This window comes from Catharus ustulatus, chromosome 3 (genome assembly GCF_009819885.2).
Source record: "Catharus ustulatus isolate bCatUst1 chromosome 3, bCatUst1.pri.v2, whole genome shotgun sequence".
In the NCBI taxonomy this organism is placed as follows: Eukaryota; Metazoa; Chordata; class Aves; order Passeriformes; family Turdidae; genus Catharus; species Catharus ustulatus.
In genome coordinates, this window is record NC_046223.1 from 68,360,328 (window position 1) to 68,373,701 (window position 13,374).

The 13,374-nt window shown below is 37.9% G+C and overlaps 1 protein-coding gene across 1 annotated transcript in view; it reads left to right on the forward strand.

Moving 5' to 3' along the window:
- The window catches only part of ROS1 (ROS proto-oncogene 1, receptor tyrosine kinase), a 69,678-nt gene that overhangs the window by 5,519 nt on the left and 50,785 nt on the right, over positions 1–13,374 (forward strand). Inside the window, 12 exon segments of the mRNA XM_033055545.1 lie at positions 1,173–1,233; positions 1,826–1,974; positions 3,213–3,351; positions 3,828–4,029; positions 4,687–4,763; positions 7,088–7,210; positions 8,151–8,335; positions 9,434–9,531; positions 10,053–10,570; positions 11,170–11,382; positions 12,245–12,355; positions 12,860–13,041. Of these exon segments, the coding sequence (XP_032911436.1) occupies positions 1,173–1,233; positions 1,826–1,974; positions 3,213–3,351; positions 3,828–4,029; positions 4,687–4,763; positions 7,088–7,210; positions 8,151–8,335; positions 9,434–9,531; positions 10,053–10,570; positions 11,170–11,382; positions 12,245–12,355; positions 12,860–13,041 (2,058 nt within the window).

Consider the following 13,374-nt stretch of genomic DNA (forward strand, 5'->3'; position numbering starts at 1 on the left):
AAAGTAGTGATAATTTACCTGGAAGTATTTTATTTCTCTGAATATGAAAATATTGGGAAAAAATTACGAGTGCTTGCACTTGGCACTGAATGTCTAGATGTGACATTATGTATATAGGAATACACAGCTAAGCAAGTTTTCAAATGTGTCTGGATTGCAACTGTGTTGTCTGAAATAGCATGTCTTATCAGTTTCCATAGGGTGCTGGAAGTGTGTTTCCTCAAATCACAAGAAGAGTAATCAAAAAACTTTCCTCACTTGCCATAATGAATTGCTTCTGAATGATCTAAAGGTTGATTATCACTTGAAAGGTTGCTGCTGTATGGAGCAAACTTCAAGATTTTAAAGGCTGAATGAACTTGCAGAATAAAATGAACCCAAATAAACCTCTTGCCTAGAAAACTCAAATCACCACTTCTCAAAAGTTTTGGATTTCCAGAAGACTGGGTCTTGCATGTAATTTTAAAGTTACTGAGACTCACTTAAAACATATTTCTGCTGCTTCTTAAGTTCTCTATGTAAAAAGCAAGATGACACAATATTTATCTTCCCTACCTAAACAGAAGACTCAGAAATTTTCTGTTCTTAGGACAGTGTGGAGCTCACTGCCCTGGGATATTTGTTATGTTTGCAGCTTGTAGGCACAACTGTAACAGAAGAAGTAGTTTTCCTGCTGAAAAAATAGTGTGAATTAGGCATGGTTGCTCTTAAAAGTTGCCAATTTCATCTATTTTGAAAATTCACTGGAAATATATGGTAAGAATGTGCCTCATTCATAGGGAATACATGAAGCAACATGTGAAATGCAACATGTGGAATATATTACTAACTAGTCAAAACCCTTGTCTTCCTGACTCCATGGTCATCGCTGAAGTTTATTTCCAACTGTAATGAACTATCCAAAATAGTTCATGCTTTCCACAAAGGGACAGTGTGTAAGGAGGAAGGCTTTAATTCAGGGCCCAGTGAATTGATGAAAAGGCTCTCAAGAAAATCATTGGAGTGAGCTCATAGTAGTGCTACTTTTTAAATTTAATATAATTATTTCCATGGGGTGTGTGGATATGCAAAATGTCCACAGAATTTGTATATATTTAAAATGTGTCTGCATGATTCTGGAAGGAAGTTTGCCTTTACACAAAGCTAACCAGTGAGTTTTGTGCCCTACACAGACAATTTCCTGTAAGTTTGGCTGTAGCTGTGCAGAGGATGCATATGGAACTGAAGCCCTAAGTAAGTCTGAATAGAGTCCTGTGTCCGACTGACAGTCTGATAAATTCATAGTCTTGTTCTATGATCTGGATTTATTTTAAAAATAGGAATGTCTTGAGTATTTTCATTAATCACAAAACTACCACTCTTCTTTTTTCTTTTAACAAACACACTGAAGTTTATCTTGGAGTAAAACATTTTTCCCTCCCTTTCACGGGCATGAGACTTTTTTAATCCATACCTTGGGCCAATAGAGTGCTATTGAAATAGTCCACTTGAAAATCTTTTCAGAAGTCTCTCATGCCTTCTCTATGTATCGATGCAGAAAAATTTTACTGAGTAACTGTAACTAAAAATACACTTACACAAGCATGGGGTTGTAGTCACAACTCACATTGCACCTGGCCCATTTCTGTCTGACTTATCAAACTGTTTTTAAAATGCCATGCGAGTTACTCAGCAACATTTTCAATATATTTCAATATATTCTTTTATGTGTTTTTTATGGGCTTCACAGCTTTTAGGTTGTGAGATGTAAAAGGTTTTCACCTCTGAGATGCTGGGATTGCCATGAAAGATTTTTTCTTCCTGTTATATTGTAATTTCCCCTCAGACTATTTGAACAAACCTAGTGCACCATTTGCATCTGTCATTGGAAACCACAGTGTCACATTAGGGTGGAAGGCAGCTAACATCTCTGGGGTGAAGTATGTTATCCAGTGGAAGTTCAACAAGCTCCCTGGTGACTGGAGGTACACAGAGGTAAGGGAGGACACCTCCTTTTACTTCTTTGCTCTTAGGGGCTTTTTTTTGTTTGGTTGGTTTGGTTTTTAGGGGGTTTGGGGGGAGTTGGTTTTTTTTTGTTTGTTTGTTTGGGGTTTTTTTGGTTTTTTTTATGGAAGATACTGGATAATATGTTAGGTACATGAAAGAGATTTTCAAAATCATGAGTGGCATGGGGAAGCTGAGAAGCAGTGAATTACTCCCCATTTCCTCCAACACAGGAACTAGAGACCTTGATGGAAACTTGCAGGTAGCAGGTTCAAAACCAGAAAAATGTATTTCCTCACTGAAGGTGTATTTTAAATGTTCAGCTGCTTCCTAGCATGTGTGGATGTTAAATTGCTAAATTTAAACTCCTGAATATTAAAATTGCAAAAATTATTAAATCAGGTTTGAAAAGTGACTGGAAAAATTAGCAGAATAAAAAATCGAGTTCTACTAAATGCAAATATTCCCATTGTTTCATGTTGAGCCATGCTTGTGAAATGCCAATGAGAATATTCAAGAGAAGTATGGCTGTAGGCTTTCTTTCTTCTTTTTTTTGTTAATACCTTTCCCTAGAGAAATTTTTTTTGTTTCTTGTCAAAACACAATGCTTGGCTAGAAAGACCTTTGTTCTGACTCAGTAGAGTTATTCTCATAATTTGTTCTTTTGCGTCAGCTGTACACTTGTTATCTTGCCATCATCTCTATTGGACCAATTTACAGGGCATGACAAGTTGGTGCCACAAATCAAAGGTAAAGATAATTTGCTAAGCAGGAAGTTACTCTGAATGAATCATTGACAAAATAATAGGGAGCACTTACTTCAGATAATAAATATTTCAGTGTAACTAGGATCCTTTGTGTCTGAAACTTGTGGTGTATGTTTAAAATTGCTTGGAATGTGCTACTATTTTAGCTTCTTATTTTTTAAACTTTTTTCCTTAAAATTTACTATTATATTGCCTCAATCCTTTAGTCCACCTGCTCGTTGCTGAGGTTGGGTGCCATGTTCTGAGGTAAGAGAAGATAAAATGTTCTGAAGAGATGGAAAATCAAAGTCTATGCTGAAAATAACTTTGAGAATTTCCTCTTAATTAAATGTAGGATGCTACCCTTTTTTATCCTGAAATATGTATGTTGTTGTATGAGACCTCTTTTGCCCTCTTAGCATCCTACATAGTAGCTGCAGCTGGAGGAAGGAAAAGCCCAGTTGTGCTTGTGCATTAATCTAGGTAGTATCTGAAACTTCATATACCGTCCAAGACCTTCAGGCCTTCACAGAATACGTGTTTCAAGTAGTTTGGATCATTACATCTCAGCTGCAACTCCATTCTCCACCTAGTCCCAGCTACCGGACACAAGCTTTTGGAGGTAATGAATTGCACTATTTATTCCATTTTTCAGGACCTTAACAGAAACATTTGGGTTTTGTTGTTGTTTCTTTAGCAGAAAACATTGGTGCCTATTCTTCAGAACCACATATTGTCTCTTGGGTAGCTGCAAAAGACCAAACTAAAAAACTATAGGTTCTTTTTGTTTGACTTAGATGATTTAGGGCTTCTTCCTGCTTTTGGTTTTAAAAGCAAGCACAGAAAAGTACGTGGTCAAAATCATGAGAGCACATAGGATACTTTTGTACATAATTATGCATGTATTTGATTGAAACACAGTCCTGTTTTCCTGGACATTAAAAAAATCCTGAAAAGTTACTGAAATGTTAACAGTCCCTAATAATATTTATTGGTGCATAAATGAATTAACAGGCGTGAAACCTAAAAATGTATTTGAAAATGAGAAACTATTAATGTCTTGATCAAGTGCTAGAGTCAGATATTTCTGTCTTGCAGTTCCTGCAACCGCTCCTGTCATTAAAGACATTCAGAGTTCAAGCCCAAACACTGTTGAAGTTAGTTGGTCCCCACCACTTTTTCCGAATGGACTGATTATTGGATATAACTTGCTCCTGACCAGCGAGAATCATGAATTGCTGAGAGCCTCAAGAGGGAACAGCTTTCAGTTCTACTCCACCTTCCCAAACACCACTTACAGGTACAGAAAGAAAAGATAGCCAATGTGGCCAGGTATGAGGTCACACTTCTTGCCCAAATAGCACCGAATATACCTTAATACCACTTTTTACAATTATGCTATATACTTAAGTGCCTGCCAAAAGTGAGAGCACCTTCCTTGAGGTAATAGTTATCCCATGGAACTTGGCTGCTTTTGCAGAAGTCAGATGGTGAGGAAGGAAAAGCTACTTGATATAGGGCTAGGAGACTGCATTTTCTTAGCTGCTGTTTTTAATTTTTTTATGCTTGTGTGGCATGTTTTCAGTATAGCAGAAGAAAGATGGAGCAGTCTTCTCAAGTCCTTTAAGCTTCTGGAAAAATTCCTTCGTTTTTATTAAACGCAAAGGTCTACATTCTGCTTGTACTGGTAAATACAGATCTTCCTTTGAAATGAAGTTAGTTTGTTCTTCTGAGTCTGAACACTTATTTTGAATTGAAATTTAGAACATTCTGTTGTTGTTCTGCCTTTGGCTGGTTTTGGTTTTGTTCTAAATTTTCCCAGAGCATTATATTTAAATGGGCATTTTCTGAACGTCAAGCACTTCTGTAGCAGCTTCCCTACCAGATATAATGTTTCTCAGGCAATCTTTCAAAAGAAACCTGCCAACCAAAAACCTGTCTCTTTGGTGTACCACAGGTTCAGTATCGTGGCAGTTAATGAGGCTGGTGCTGGACCCGCTGCTGAAGCCAACATCACAACCCTGCCATCCAAAGGTACCAGAGTAGCAGAGCTCTATCACTGTCTGCTCCTGGGGACAAACCCGCATTCCCTGGCCTGCCACACAAATATTTAGACTGTGAGCATGTCAAGGAGTTGTACACTGGGGAGTCAGCAGCACATCAGAGAGGGTCCTGCTCTTCCCCTGTGGCCATGATAAAGGCAGCACAGCATGGGAACAACCTGTGGAGCTGGTAGGCCCAAATAGATTTTTGTATTATGAATGAAAAACACCACAGTGCTCTGAGGTGGAGATGAAAAAAAATTATTCCGTTTTCTAGATGAGATTTTAACAGTTGCCAAATGAACGTGTTTCTTCTAGTATGAAATACTTACTGTGAAACTCTTTTGTCAAAAATTCTCAATTATCTCAAGCCAAATATGTCAAATCATACAAATTTTTTTTTGCTCTTTCATGGAGATATTTATTTTACTGTATCAACTAATTAATATTGAGGGTAATGATGCACTATAGCTATTACTCAAAGAATTGCAGAATTATTATTTCTTTGGTAGAGTAAGACACACATTGAGATAGAGCACAAATAAGAGTGAAATTGAAGTCATAAAAATGTTCTTTTAGGAAAGAAAATACAAGACTTCCCTTCTCATGAGAAGATTCCGTTTTCAAACACCTGGAAATGCTTCAGCTTTATGAAAACACTTAAAAACTCTGAATTGCCAGTTTTCTGCTATTGGTTAGAGAACTGAACTTGATTCTCTAGTGCTTTTAAAAATATTACTTTCTTTGTGTGTATGTATATTGGCTCAGACACACTGATATTTCCCTAGTTGATGACAGAGGTTTGCTCTAGGGTTGGCTGACCCTGAGTCATAAATATTTGTGTCATTTTTGAAAAGTCCAGACTGTTCTCACTATGTCAATCCAATAGTCAAGCAATTAATTTAAGGCAGAAAACAAACAAACAAACCCTATTGCCCCCCCAAACCCCCACCTTATGGGAATGGGGAACCACCCCACCCACCCTTACTAATCACCACATCAAATTTCAATAAATAAAAGAATAAAATTTCATTAATGTTTCCCCCTGAATTGCACAGGCATATGCTTTCTGTCTGTGCTAACATGAACAGGAACAGCCCTTCCTCATGTATTTAGGTCCAGAAATGGTGTTAATGCATCTGGCACTGAGCTGCGTAGGTCTGAGCCCTGAGAAGTGTCGGGGCCAGAATCTGATTGCTGCTGTAAATTGCAAGAAACGTTACTTGAAAAGAGATAAAGAGGTAATATTGGCCTCTTGTACTCTGCTCTGAACTCATCATTATTGAAATTGCTCACAGTGCATCATGTGAGAAATACATGCCACTCAATCTATGCAGATTATCTGGGAATAAATTAAGACAGCATTTGATCACGGTTTTGTGATACCCATATGAGGAAATGATACCTGATTGCAGACAGCTGCTTAAACTGGAGAGGAGAAAAAAAAGGGAAGGATTGTTTGCTGATGGAAATTAGCCAACATCATACTCAAAATAATGCTCCATCATTAAAAATGAAGGTAATAATCGATTTAGCAGGGTGTGTGCTAGATTTCCAAGGATCTGAGATTCAGAAGTGAGGCAAGCTATCTTTCCCAGAGCTATGCATAGCCCAGACAGAAGGTACAGATTTACTGAAGAGGTTTTGATGCAAATTACTTGGGCCTTTATAAGCATGAAGTCAGTTTATGTGACCAAAACTATCCTTGCTGACTTAAAATTCTATGACTTTATTGGGGAAAAAAAATTAGTGAGTTTATCACCTTTGGAGCAGATGATGTTATTCCATTGTCATCTTTATCTGTGATAGGTACTTGTTTTTTTAATAAATCACTACTCATCACAACAAACCACATGAAATAAACATACTTGCCTTGCTTTTCTCCAGCTCTGTGGGATAATATTCTAGTTTGACTGGGATTTTCAAAGAAGTCTAGAGGGGTTAAATATCCTATTTCTACTGGATCTTGTAGTCACATGGATGTCTTAGTGCCTTCATTTCCTCAAGTCAGTAGGGCTTCATTTGCTTTAGCTTACTTTCCTTCACTAAGGGGCTGAATATTGTTGCAGGAAATGATGGTGTGGAAGTCACATGGCATATTCTCACTCTGTGTGGGAGCCAGAATCAATGGTAATGGTGAATAACTCCATATATTTTCAACACTCAAAGAGTTTCCGTTTTGATCTGTCACTGCTAATGTAAGAATGTACAGTACAGACATAGGTACATTTGAGCGCACATGCATGTCTATTAATGATGTAACTGACTTAGCAACGTGCTGCAGTCATCTAAATTCTTAATTTCTCTGTTTGCTAGTTAAGGAAAAAGCAGCATGGCTCTTCCTATCCAGAAAAGAATCTTTAAGGAAGAGATACACAGGAAGTTTCCTCGAAGCTGCTCAGTGCCTGCCAAATGGTTATATACACCATAACATCACAGGTAAAATCAGATTGGGCTCTCTCCTTTTCTGTCAAGTACAACTAAGACCTCTTTACACCAAGGACAGAATGCACTTCACATAGTCCCTTTATACTCAGTCAGGAGAAATAGGAGCTTTCAGGACATGATTTGACATATTTGAAGTGACAGGCATTAGGAAGAGATAAATCATCCTCCCCAGTGCAACAGTTTCTTTACTGTATCTAGGCAGCTGGGTAATTTTTTACATTGTAAGTATCTAAAGTGAGGTAAGATGAATCTATGTTTCCCTGCAATTAATATCCACTTTTTCTCAACATGAGCATGGGGAAATGAAGGGGTTCAAACTTCTGAATAAAATAATGCCAAGTGTTAAAAGCTAGTGCTAGTGTTAACATACTGATGAGGCATTCAGTAGCCAAGTCACCAGATAACCACGTTATCTCAAATTACTCACCACTCCAATGTTTCTTATCTACACTAGTCCTTGGTGACAGTGTGGAAATCTGAGTTTATCTACCAAATTTCACAGAGTCACAAAGGCTCCAGAGAAAGAATGTTGCCCCTGACTAAACAGCTTTTAATAGTGCGGAGGTGGCACAGATAATCTCAAGCTTGAATTCTGGATGAATGGTGCTTTGTGAGGAGATGTCAGTTGCATCTGTTTGACCTGTAGAGGGGCAATCAGTGTCAGTTTGCATATTACATATCCTCTCTTTGTCTGATTACCTTTCTGAAGGGCAATTCTATGTAATAATGTCACTTACATAGTAAATGGGAATGTTTTCTTATTATCTGAAAGAAGACTGGAAGTGAGGAGAAAGAAAATTAACTTTTTCTGATGATGATGATGATGGGTTGCAGACTGAAAAATTCATATTTTTAAGGCAAGTAGAAAAATTAACTGAAAAATTAAAACCTTTCTTATATTATCTGTGTGCAAATATCTTTCTATTTTTAGGAATTTCTGTGAATATTTATCAGCAAGTCATCTATTTTTCTGAAGGGAATTCTATCTGGGTGAAAGGAGCTGCAAATATGTCTGATGTATCTGACCTAATGCTCTTTTATACTGGCTGGGGGAATATTGTGTCCATCTCAGTAGACTGGCTTTACCAGAGGATATTCTTTGTCATGAATGAAAAGGTAATACTCTAGTGCTTAATTAATTACTTGTTTAATTTGAACCATTACGTGATTAATTCAACATAAGAAAATATGATTTATGTATAGATATGTATGCACAAAATAGAATTACAAAAATATATTTTAATATAACATTAACATATACATATTCAGTAATTTAAAAAAAGAAGAAAGTCTTGACTATCAAGTCATATTTAAAGTAAACACCCTACATGGAACTCTGACTCCTCGCCTTATTTTTCTCCATAGGACATAACTGTTTTGGTTTTAATTTGTTTTTGAGACTGACTCCACACCCTCCTCACACCCAGTACAGGCACACTGTTTCTCTTGGTTACCCATCTCCTCTGTTCATTTCCTACTCTGCCTCAGGAAGGTGGTCACATAACCAGATAGTGATTTTACTGTGTTTTGCAATTGACAAAATATGTTAAATGTTTCATATAATGGCAAGAGCTCAGATTACAGCTGCTTCAGTTTGTAGAAATGGAAATGGCAAACCTGCACTGGATTTCCTACTCATAAAACATCAGTCTACTAATTACATTATTCTGACAATAATGGTTAGATTTTGCATGTGCCCATGTAATCCTCTAATGTACAAAGGACTAGAAATTTGCCCATAATGGTTGGCGGGGGATTATTTTTTTTTTAATCCTCTTGTCCTGTCTGATTTTTTGTTTACTGCATGGGGAATAGGCAGCAGGAAAAGCAGTAGTGATGAAAAGATACAAATGAGCTGTAGATGAACAGAGATTTCTGAATTCCAAGGTATTGCTTCCAGGATCAGAGCAGCACTTCCCTTCCCTGTCAGACCATTTTCAAAGTACAGTTTTCCTCCAAATTGAGTATAGGCAGTTGGATACACCATTTTCCCTCCAACTTAGAGGTGTGACTGACAGCTTCAGGGTAAGTTGTCATGGCTTTGTGTGCAAGGGTTTTACTTGGCTGACTGAACACTCAAGAGCACAGAAGGACCTAGGACTGTGAGAGAGATGCTTCTCTCTCTCAGACCCTTGAAGGAATCTCGGGTCAGCTTGTCTGCTCATTAGTAAACACCCTATGCATGCATCACCTGTTTTTCTTCTCATTCCCCAGATACATGTCTGCCATTTAGAGAACTGCACGGCTGCTGAAGACATCACTCCCCTTTACATGACATCCCCTAGGAAGGTTATAGCTGATCCCTATAATGGGTAAGTGAACTCCTTTGAGCACTTGGTCCCAAAGGTACTATAAAGCTCCTCTCTAATTTTCTTCACTTCATTACTTATCTAGGTTCCTGTTTCAAGCACTTAAGTTAACAAAACAAAAGTGCAATTGGCAACAAATAACGAACTACAAAACAATTGGAATAAGAGAGGTGTCATGCAGTATTGTTTCCTGCATTAGCAGAAGTGATAAAGCTTTTCCAATACAGAAATCAGAGTTTCAGAAATTTCATGCTTTTGTGAATATTAAGCTCTATGAATTTAAAATGTTCATGCTTAACATTTAAGGTATTGTAGAAGAATATTCTCCAATAATCTGCTATACAAATTCCCACTAGGTAAAAACTGATGTGTCTACTTCCCCAGCATATATATACTAATAGAGCCAAAAGCATTTTTCTATTGTGCATAAAGACAGACACATGTCTTAGCTGCTAAAGTATTTGTGGCTCATCTACAGATTTCATGCACTGTAGTTATTTGGGTTTATTTTACTCTATGGACAGTTATATTTTCTGTCTCCTGGAGGATGGCATATACAGAGCAAACCTTCCACTCTTTCCTGGCACTGCCTCTGCAGCTTCACCAGTGGTGAGATCCCATGCTCTGAGAACCTTCACCATCAACTTCCAATCTAAGAGACTCATTTTCTTCAACAAAACAGAACAGACCTTGGTGTCAGGTTTTCTTGATGGTTCAGAGTTTCATACGCTGCGATCACAGGTGCCACTTAATGACATGGAGAGCTTTGTTTATGAGGATAACACATTTACAGTCACAGATGGTTCAGCAGTTTTCCACGAGGAGGTCTCTCCAGACGGAAGTTCTAGCTTCAATGAGCGCATTGTGGACTGCAATTTGGCATACCCAGAGTACTTTGCCTTTGGCATTGGCAACTTGGTTTTCTATGGGCCATCAACTCAGCCTTTTCCTTTACCAACTGCTCCTCGTCTTGTCACGGCTCTGTTTGGAGTGGACCAAGCTGTGATCAGCTGGCGACCACCTCAACACACCATTGGAACCAGTAAGTTCAGCTGACTATCCCTGGAGGTCCACTTCTTTTCTTTCCAGAGAGGAAACTTTCTGGTTTCCTTTCTCTTGATTTGGACTTCAGTGACTTCAGTAGCAGATCCTGATGGAAGTTATGGAATTGCAATTTGAAAAATTTAGCCCATAATTTACCAGTAAAATAGCTAAATTTTCTGTCTAAATTAACAGAAGTTTGTGTTGACAACTCATATGTCCCCTACGAGGGTTTTAGGCAAAGCTTGATCTTAAGTATGTTATGGACTAACAGTAACGCTGGGTACTGATATCACACAGAAAATGCATGGCAGAGATGTAATGACTTTGATCAGTGACTTTGCTATGGTTTCTACCCTCTGTACACATGTCTTTGAATAGCAGAAAATTACCTGACCATGGAAAAGTTTTGTTCTAATTTTATTCTTCATGGGGGATTGAAGCATGAGGCCAGAGGGGAAAGGTATAAATTTTTAATTCCTAATTCCATTGATTCTGGCATTTTTTAAAGGAGTCTCCAATATACCTCTTTCTCAAAGGATGTGCATCACCGGTTACAACCATTTACTCTGTAATAACATGATTATTTGCTTTGCACAGGTTTATCTGCTTGGCAGAACTGGACCTACGATGTGAAAGTGTCACCCCAGCTCCCATCTGAGGAGGAATGGGCTGTCTCAAATATTAGTGACACGAGGCTTACAGTGAAGGGGCTGGCCAGCTTCACAGTGTATGAGGTGTCAGTCAGAGCTGTGTCTCCTGCTGGTGCAGGGCCATGGTCAGAGTCATTTAGAGGTACAACTTTAGAAGAAGGTGAGAATTGCTTTGTCACACAGGAAAAATGAAGAACAAAGTGTGTATAAATCTTTCCACCTAGTAAGGCACACGCTTTGGGCAAAGGCTGCAAAATAAGGGGCACAAAAAGGTTTTTCTTAGAAATATTGAAGAATACAGGGTAAGTAAATTTGCTTTTAGTTAAAGTAATAAAATTCTCAAACTAGAATAATGATATTAAATATTATTTATGCATTAATACTGGTACTTATCTAAATATTTCTAATGCAAATACTCTATCAAAAACATTATTTGATATGGTAAAAGAGGTATTATCTCTTTCCATTGTTCTGTAAAGAACTTTCTATGATTAAGTAGTTTGTGAAGTGCTCTGAGGGTTAATGATAATTTGTGGAAAAGTACAACTCACCAAATATGAAAATCCTTAGTTTGAACATAGATAAACAGGGGAAATGGATGCGTACAAAAATGTCTGAGATGTCTTTGGAATGTGTTTTGAAACCTATTTCACCCAAATTAACCTGTATCTGTGGGGAAAATAGCTTCCAGTTCTTCCAGTTGAAGCTGGTGGGCTGTCTTAGGGGTGACTTTCACCTGACTTTGGTAAGCACAGGTCCAAACCCACAATGTTTTTTCAGCATCTAATAGGATTCCAAATTGCCTTATTGTTCTGGATCTGAACCTGCCCTGAACCTCTGAGTTCCTCAAATTATTTTCATGCATTTCTTCTTTGTCCTTTATTCCTTAGGGCAGGGGCAGTTTTAAAGGTGTAATTTTTTTTCTATAACTTTCCAGAAACAGGCACCGCTGCTATTGAAATGCAAATACTATACATAAATTGCTTGTTGGTGTGCACAACCACATTTTTCTTTCTTTGCAGCTGAAGAAGAACCATATGTATTGGCTGTGGGGTCTGAAGGTCTCTGGAAGCAGCGATTGGATAGCTACAGGCCAGGAGAACTCCTCTATCCTCATATAAGAAATGTTTCAGGTACCTACTAAACAAATTTCATGCTGCTGTTACAGGTTTTTTGGCATTTGTTAGCTCTCCATAAATTTCACCAGCAGCACTGAGAGACAAGAGTTCTCCAGACTTGAATGTCCTGCAGTGCAGTACAACAGCTTCACTGAGCCAATCCTTTGGGTTCTTTCCCTTTCTTCTGAGTCAAATTAATCCCTTGTGAAACCCTTCTGACATCACCACAGCACCATAGTTACAGCAGAGCTAAAATCAACCCTCTGAACTAAATAGTTCAGTCTCCAGCATCCCAATATATGTCCTACATTTATAGTAATCAGGGCTATATATGTGCAATACATGTACATAATTTCCTCTAAAGAAGCATCAACCTTCACATTAGCGGCACCTAACTGTGCATTTGTATTGATTTTCATAAAACCGAAATGCCTGACTGCTTTTCATTCTTTAAAACAATGGTTTATTTTTTAATTTACATGTTTGTGTAACGCTTAACATCTTCCTCTTTTCTTCTAGACCTCGATTGGTATAATAACACTCTTTATTGGATTAATTCCATGGGGGAAGTTCAGACCTGGACATTGAACAAAGGAACGGGTACCACTGAGAGCACTTATGTATCTGACGTCAGAAATGCAAGGATGTTGGCCTTTGATTGGTTGGGTCAATGCTTGTATTGGGCTGGCAAAGCAAACACGGTAGGTATAACTGCATTGCTTAAAAGAGAAGGATCCCTCAAGTCAACAGTAAAGACTTTAAGACAGTATTTGGGAAAATGATCCCTACTTCTTGCAACCTGAGATACATTTGGACCTTTGCTATTATAGAGTAGAACAAGAAGGCCTTTCTTTCCTCAAGTGATTTTCCACAGTTACACAAAAGTTTTGGGTAAAATATTCACTAACATTCACTAATGCAGGATACTGAACTCATCAGGTGTAAAACAGGCAAATCAAACATGCTATCAACAGTTTTGTTAGTTTCAGCATTGTAAAAAAAAAAATGACTATAGTGAAAATGGAGGTTGCCCT